The sequence below is a fragment of the Myotis yumanensis genome, unplaced genomic scaffold, assembly GCF_028538775.1.
Source record: "Myotis yumanensis isolate MYYU_CA2020_CCGP unplaced genomic scaffold, mMyoYum1.0.hap1 SCAF_1, whole genome shotgun sequence".
In the NCBI taxonomy this organism is placed as follows: Eukaryota; Metazoa; Chordata; class Mammalia; order Chiroptera; family Vespertilionidae; genus Myotis; species Myotis yumanensis.
Window position 1 is genome coordinate 71,962,996 of NW_027223752.1, and position 8,045 is coordinate 71,971,040.

An 8,045-nucleotide genomic window follows, 5' to 3' on the forward strand; every position below is an offset into this window, starting at 1 on the left:
GTATTATATATACTCCTCCTACCTGCAGAAAGGATTAAACAGGATTACTCTTAAATTTACAGCTACAATTAAACTATTATTAAAACTTGGGTAGGCCTGGCCCGAGTGGCCCAGTGGTTGAGAGTTGACCTATGAACCAGGAGGTCACAATTCGATTTCCAGTTGGGGCACATGCCCACCCAGGTTGCGGGTTCCGACCCCCAGTGTGGGGCATGCAGAAGGCAGCTGATCAATGATTCTCTCTCATCATTGATGTTTCTATCTCTCTCTCCCTCTCCCTTCCTCTCTGAAATCAATAAAAATATATATATATTTTAAAAAACACTTGGGTAACAGGACAAGAGCACTGTGAAGAAGAGCATGAGAGCATGTGTGTGTGTGTGTGTGTGTGTGTGTGTGTGTAGTAATTTTGTCCCGACACCTGGGCTGGGGCAACTTGCCTACGTTCCCCAAATCACAGATTGCAAGCACCAGAAGGGCTTTCAGAAATAAATGCACTTATGGGTTAAGTGATTTCTCAGGAAGTCACATAGCAAATGAGCTGAAAAACTAGGAATACTGTGACAGGTCTCCTGATGTTCAAATCCCCATTCTTTCCTCCCTTTCCAGGACAGTGAAAAGAACAGTTTTTCAGACTTTCTGTGCGATACAATGGCAAGACAACACCTTGGGGCCTTTTTCACTTGCTAGGTGAATAACCATGTGTGGATGTGGCTGAGAAGTCTTTGGGACTATAATTAAGGATTATTAGCATCCCCAGATGTTTGGACACAGGAGAAATAGGATGTAGACATGGGGATATAGAAGTGGATAGTGGGGATCCTACCATTTCCCCACAGTCAAGATTTTAATGGTTAAAATTGGCAACTTTCTAGCTGTTATCCTCAACTTTTGAATAAAAATAAAAGAAGAAGAAAGAAAGGAAAACATAAAAATCAGGGATTTTGAGACTTTCCCCAAGAGATTCAGAGATTTGGATTTGTGGGTGTTTATACTGTTAACTGTTTGAGAAGTAGGATTATCTCTTCTCTTTAATATTCATTGCCTTACACGGACAACAGGGGGATGAGAGCATGAGTGGGGAGTTGCGGTTGGGGGTTAATGGAGGGGATGAGGACACATTTGTAATACCTTAACCAATAAAGAAATTTTAAAAAAATAAAATAAAATATTCATTGCCTTCTTCCCCTCCCAACACTCTCCCTGCAACAACTCACGAAGGACACATTTTGAATGATTTTTGTATAGGCTGAAATGAAAGACTGCCTGGAGTTTAGAGAAAGGATTCTGGGCCTGATGTCACTTGGTGGTGTGGCTGCAATAGAGATGAAATTAGCATCAGGTTACTCTTCACTTGCTCTCTTGGTGACCTCCCTAGGCCACCCGCGATATCTTGTCTGTCTATAAACTCCTTCTAGGGTAAGGACAGTGGGTGGCCCAGAGTCGCATGTGCTTTTGATGGAGGAGGAGGAGGAGGAGGAAGAGGAGGAGGAGGAGGAGGAGGAAGAAGAAGAAGAAGAAGAAGAAGAAGAAGAAGAAGAAGAAGAAGAAGAAGAAGAAGCAGCAGAAATAATTAGGGGCATTTCGGACATAGAAAATATTCATATGAAGAATTGCACTTGAAGACCCCCTCCCCCCCACCCCCAGCTGGTTCTCCCACACCCGGAGTTCCTTCAGCAGCGCAGAGTGAAGGTATTTAAGGCCTGCCTTCTGGGGAAGCTGTGCCCCGAAAGGGAGTACAATACACTCCTGACCTGTTCACGCTCGAGTGTATTTTCTGCCTCTTTATGGTCCATATATTTTTAAAAATCATTCTTTAATTAATAAAATTATTACCCAGACTTTTTATACCCGTACAACCGTATGTCAGGTTTGTTTTAATTTGAATACGTTTATCCTCCATATCTTTCTCTGACAAAAACACCTAGCTCTGCCTCATTTTGGCGATTCTTTGTCCTTGCACCTGTGCGATTCTCCGAGCGTCATTTCTCCGCCCGCCTGTCTTCCTCGGGTTTGAGACCGCCGTGGGGCGCCCGCAGGGGGCGGTGCGGGAGGAGGCCCGGCGGTGGGCGGGGCCGGCCCCGGGATATGCAGATGAGGTGGGCGGGGCCCGTGTATAAGGGCTGTTAGCGGCCGGCGGCGCGCCGAGCCTCGGCGGACTGAGTCGGAGGCAGCGGCGGACCCGGCTTCTCCCGGCGCAGCGGAGCCTGGTCCTGGGCGGTCCCCGCAGCGGGCCATGCCCCCGCGGGAGCTGAGCGAGGCCGAGTCGTCCCCGCTCCGGGCCCCGACCCCTCCCCCGCGGCGGGGCAGCGCGACCACGGAGCTGGGCATCAAGTGCGTGCTGGTGGGCGACGGCGCCGTGGGCAAGAGCAGCCTCATCGTCAGCTACACCTGCAATGGGTACCCCGCGTGCTACCGACCCACGGCGCTGGACACCTTCTCCGGTAGGTTCTCCGGCCGCCTGGGCTGGGGCCGTGCGCCCGGGGGCGGGGGCCGGGGCGGGGGCCGGCGGGCGGGGGCCGGCGGGAAGCCCCCCGCGAGGGAGGCGGGCCGGCCGCAGGTGGCGCTGTGAGGCCCGGTGGGCCCCGACGCCTCGCTCACTCGGGCTCCCCTCCGCCCCGCAGTGCAAGTCCTGGTGGACGGGGCGCCGGTGCGCATCGAGCTCTGGGACACGGCCGGACAGGTGAGGAGCCGGGAGTGGCCGCTCCGGGCCTGGGGGGAGGTGGCCCGGGGGCTGGGCGGACCCCAGGTGGAGCAGGCATGGAGGAGGCCTGGGGCCCTCGGCCTCGAGTCCCAGGTTTCCAACCCCGTGTGGAAAGCGAATCCTGCTAATGAGCGACCCGGCCTTCCCACCCCAGGAAGACTTCGACCGCCTGCGCTCCCTCTGCTACCCGGACACCGACGTCTTCCTGGCCTGCTTCAGCGTCGTGCAGCCCAGCTCCTTCCAAAACATCACCGAGAAATGGCTGCCCGAGATCCGCACCCACAACCCCCAGGCACCGGTGCTGCTGGTGGGCACCCAGGCCGACCTCCGGGACGATGTCAACGTCCTGATCCAGCTGGACCAGGGGGGCCGGGAGGGCCCCGTGCCCCAGCCCCAGGCTCAGGGCCTGGCTGAGAAGATCCGCGCCTGCTGCTACCTCGAATGCTCGGCCCTGACCCAGAAGAACTTGAAGGAGGTGTTCGACTCCGCCATTCTCAGTGCCATCGAGCACAAAGCGCGGCTGGAGAAGAAGCTGAACGCCAAGGGCGTGCGCACCCTCTCTCGCTGCCGCTGGAAGAAGTTCTTCTGCTTTGTTTGAACAGCGATGGCGGAGTCGGGAGCAACAGGCATGAAGCCACTGGACATCTGGAGCCTGGGGTCGGGGCTACTGGCGGGGCCAGGCTACCCCGAGAGACTCAGTTCCCTTCTGAACACTATGGGGACGTGGGCCTCTCACTGCCCACTCCTGCCAGGTTGAGCCTCGGGCCTGGAAGAAGGGAGGCTGTAACTTGGGTTTCTGTGGCTCAAGGCTTACAGGGAAATCCCAGCACTTGGATTTTCATGGGATGGTCCTCACAGTGTCAGCCACCTCCAAGCAGTTTGGGATCCAATTCCCAGCTTCTTATCATGGGCCCTGGGGTCCCGCTGGCTGAATTAAGACCCCCTGTGGTGGTCCCCACCCCCTCCTTGGCACAGGGGTGAGGAAGAGCCCAGGGGATCGCTGGGCATCTTGGAGAGCTCGAAGGTGTCCAGCCCGATCTGGAAAGTTTGGGATGGACTGTGTAAGGTAGAAGTCAGTGCGAGATCAAGAGGGAGCAGAAAATGAGCCTTGGGACTGGAGGCTGGGAAGGAGGAGGCAGGTCAGAGAGCGAGGCCTGGAAGGAGTAAGGCACGGAGAGCAGAGAAGTGGAGCAGCTGAGGAGTAAGGCTGATACCTGGGCTGCCCTCAACCCCCAAGGCCAGGGAGGGCGGGGCTGATCCCTGGGAAGAACTGGGTTTCAGGGCTCCCTCGGCACTGCCCAAACTGGCTGGGCTAGGAGTGGGGCAGGAAGTGAGAGGCAAGGCCCGGCAGAGGAGGGGGAGAAGCTGCAAACTAGAATCTGAAGGAAGAAGGGGCTGGGGATCACCTTTTTCTCCAAGGTCACAGCCTAGAAGGTAGGGCCGTGCAGGCTGCAAATAAAGATTTAAGTTTCTGAAGCTGCTGGCTCTGTGTCATTTCTTGGAATGATGGGCCCATTGCTCTCTCGTAGCCCTCCTCAAGGCCCAGCAGTGTGGATGGAGACTGGTTGGGTACCAAAGGACTGAGGTTAGATGGAAAGGTGGGGCCTGGACTAGATGGGACAGTGTGATGGGAACCGGACTGGGGGGGCAGGTTTGGGGCTCCCCGCTTGGGGCTTAGCTGGTTCCCAGGAGAGCTAGCGTGGGAAGCAGCCTGGAAACGGGTTTCCCCAGGTGTCAGCGCCAGAGCTGCTTTCCCATGACCTCACCGGGCGGGTGGTGCCCCTCCCCTCTCCCCCTCCTTTCTAGAGCACCTTGCTCAGTGCTAAGTTCTGGGGCAATCCTCAGCCCTCTAACCCTCCTTCTCTGATCCTCCTAACAGTCCTCAGGGCACAGGGGCTTGGGTTGGGGGCTCTGTTTCAGAGCCTGAGCACGAGAAAGGATCCCATACAGCCTAAACCTCAGCAAGTGGCCAAACTTCTTGGACTTGCGTTGGTAGTTCTCAGTCTTCAGCCTTGGCACCCAAAGCTCACATCAGGACCTAGTCACAGTACCGATTGTCAATAATTTAAATAGAAATTTGGGCTCAGAAATCGTGTGGGAGTGAGGGTTCATTTTGTGAGGACCTTGAGAGAAGCAAGAATCCAGAGAACATTCCCTAAAATTGGAACTGGAAGGAAATTTAAAGGGCACCTTGGGGTGGGGCTGGGGGGGGGGGGGGGACCACTTTATTTCACCCATAAGGAAAGTGAGGCCCAGAGAAAAAGGTAATATCTCACTTGATATTACCAAGTGGCTGTAAGAGCACTTTGCAAACTCTAGAGTTGGGTACATGGGTAAGTGTTATTCCTGTGGAGAGGTATTTCCAAGGCACACCTCCGACACCTGTTAAGCAACTGCTGGGCCAGGTGAGCACTCACCCTGTCTCAGTCCAGCTCCCTCTGTAGGAAGTCACAGCTTGTGTGTGTACTAGTATGTGTGTGAAAAAGAGAATGGCGGAGGGACAGAAATCCCAGCCAAGTGAAACCTCAGATAATCCCTAAGTTTAGTTTTAGCCAAGACTGCCCGGCTGCTGCCCCACCAGGGCCCATCCCCAGAGCTCCAGCCCCTGCTTCTCCCTTTGTGCCCTGACCCCTTCAGGTGGAGGTGCTGAGCTGCACAGCTGAGTCAGGTCCTGAGGGAGTCTCACACTCCAGCTCCACAGCCTACTATTTCCTCAGCCCAGCCTGACACACCCCCCGCTGGGGCAGAGACCTGGGTTCAAGATTGGGTCTGACATCAACCATGACCTTAGGCAAATCTGTTCCCTTCTCTGTGCCTCAGTTTCCTTATTTGCAAAATGAAAGACTCAGGACTCTGAATTAGAGGTTTTTCAAACTGCTCACGGGTCCTTAGATGTACCAAGGATTGGGAGAGCAAGCTTAATCAGATTACCTCTGCCCTGGCCCCCTCCCCCCAATCCTTAAGACTCTGAGGGTACCAGCCATCCACATCACTGTGTCTCCTCTCCTGCTGGGTCGCGGAGCCTGGTCAGAACCTCCATCAGCCTCACCCCTATGTCCCTGCCCCTGACGCTCCCCACTCCAGTCCCCCCAGCACTACTGCCTTCCCTCTGGCACCTCCGACTCAAGACTGTTACCAGCTCTCATTGCCAGCAATGAACTCCCAGCTTCTCATTTCAGCGTTCAAGGCCTTCTCAAATCTGACCCAACCTGGACTAGGCCAGCCTGTCCCGGTGATCCCCACTCCCTCATTCCCTGATTCCCAATGATTGCTTGAATTCTGACTCCAAGTCTTTGCTTTTGCCAAATCCTCTAGTTTGGAAAGTGTCCCCTACTCATGCCCTCTTTCTCCTCTAATCATCTTCCAATACTGCCCTTCTCCAGGAACTGTCTCTTACCTGTAGCAGTGGCCACACTGCTCTCAGCACATTGAAGACCCTGGATTTGGTCATGCGCTCAAGTTGTATCTCCCCAGCTACACTGAAAGTCCCACTCATGCCTCTGTGCTCTCATAGGATCTTGGGCTCAAGCAATATTTGCTGCTGGGCTTTAAGAGCTTAAGAAGCCAACCGGTTCAGCTCCAGGTTTGTGTCACTGAAGCCTGGGACAGCCCTAAGAGCTTGGCTTGCTAGAAAGGCCTGTGTAGGACCAAAGGAATTTACCTCGGGTTCCAAATCCTGCTTCTGTCTCTCTATGTAACACAATCTCTCTTTACCATTTTTTTTTTTATTTTAGAGAGAAAGAGAGAGAGAGAGAGAGAGATCAATTTGTTGTTTCACTTATTTATGCATTCATTAGTTGATTCTTGTATGTGCCCTGACTGGGAATCGAACCTGCAACCTTGGTGTAGCAGGACAATGATCTAACCAACTGAGCTACTCGGCCAGGGCTCTCTCTACTTTTCTGGTATTGTTTTTATCTCTTTCTCTATCTCTCCTTCCTTTTCTTAGATTAACTGGATAAAATTCTGTTTTTTACATATACATTTGTACATATGCCCTTATCGATGTAAAATTTTTAATGTCTGTGTAACCAACCCTTAGTGGATTTTAAATATGTATTTAGTTTTTTCATATAAATACTCAGAAAAAATTGGAAAATTCAAAAAATTAGAAGATTAAAAATTTACATAGTGCGAACTTTTAAAGATAACATTTTTAATATGTTTTTTAAAAATATGTTTTTATTGATTTCAGAGAGGAAGGGAGGAGAGATAGAAACATCAATGATGAGAGAGAATCATTGATTGGCTGCCTGCTACACGCCGTCTACTAGGGACCGAGCCAGCAACCTGGGCATGTGCCCTTGACCAGAATTGAACCTGGGACCCTTCAGTCCGCAGGCCGACACTCTATCCACTGAACCAAACCAGCTAGGGCTTTAATATGTTTTTATTTGATTTTTAGAGAGAGAGGAAGGAGAGGGATAAAGAGTTAGAAACATCAATGAGAGAGAGACATCATCAATCGGCTGCTTCCTGCAGGCTCCCTACTGGGATCAAGCCTGCAACCCGGGCATGTGCCCTGACCTGGACTCAAACTAGTGACTTCTTGGTTCAAGGGTGGACACTCAACCACTGAGCTACATTGGCCTGGCAAGATAATTACATTTTAATAAACTTTCTTCCAGTCTTTCCTTGTATGCATATTGAAAAAAAATTTTTTTGTTTTATTAATCCTCACCCAAGACACATCAATTGGTTGTCTCCCACACTCACCCCGACCAGGGTTGGGCATCGAACCTGCAACCCAGGTACGTGCCCTTGACCAGGAATCGAACCCAGGACTCTTCAGTGCCCAGACCGATGTTTTAACCACTGAGAAACACAAGCCAGGGCTGTATGCATATTTTGGAAGTATTTTTGTGACATGTTACATGTACAATTTTGTATTTTTGCTTTTTTTCATTTAAAAATTTAATAGTTTTTCATGTGATTATAAATTCTGAGGCTGTAACCATAGTGTCTGTTTGCTTACTATTTCACCCTGACCGTAAATAACTTCTTCAACTAGATCCCTATTTGGGGGCATTTAGGCTCTAACTTTTTTTTTCTATTATAAATATGACTACATCAATTATTTTTTCTATCATTGGTTGGTGACCACCTACAGAAAAGTCCTTGTTGTCTTTGACTTAGAGACTGGGCCCCAATACAATCCCAAGTTACTCTTTAAAAAAGAAAAAAACCATTTTCATTGCTTTTAGAGAGAGAGGAAGGGAGAGGAATAGATAGAAATATTGATCTACTGCAACCTGGGCATGTGCCCTGATTGGGAATTGAACCGGCAACCTCTTGGTTGGTGGGTGGATGGACAACCACTGAGCCACACCCGCCAGGCCCA

The 8,045-nt window shown here is 51.4% G+C and overlaps 1 protein-coding gene across 1 annotated transcript; it reads left to right on the forward strand.

Annotated features, from left to right (window-relative positions):
• The first annotated feature begins 2,164 nt into the window (after positions 1 to 2,164).
• RHOV (ras homolog family member V) lies at positions 2,165 to 4,180 on the forward strand. Its single transcript, XM_070405020.1, has 3 exons — positions 2,165 to 2,444; positions 2,625 to 2,683; positions 2,859 to 4,180. Exons 1-3 carry the CDS (start codon positions 2,237 to 2,239, stop codon positions 3,300 to 3,302), a joined length of 711 nt encoding a protein of 236 aa, XP_070261121.1. The 5' UTR covers positions 2,165 to 2,236; the 3' UTR covers positions 3,303 to 4,180.
• The last annotated feature ends 3,865 nt before the right edge of the window (positions 4,181 to 8,045 follow it).

What these genes read in the sequence shown, in the direction of transcription:
- RHOV (XM_070405020.1), top strand. Translation starts at nt 2,237, where the DNA reads ATGCCCCCGCGGGAGCTGAGCGAGGCCGAGTCGTCCCCGCTCCGGGCC. An exon ending in GGCGCTGGACACCTTCTCCG is followed by an intron (nt 2,445 to 2,624) that starts GTAGGTTCTCCG and finishes TCCGCCCCGCAG; the next exon opens with TGCAAGTCCTGGTGGACGGG. An exon ending in TCTGGGACACGGCCGGACAG is followed by an intron (nt 2,684 to 2,858) that starts GTGAGGAGCCGG and finishes TTCCCACCCCAG; the next exon opens with GAAGACTTCGACCGCCTGCG.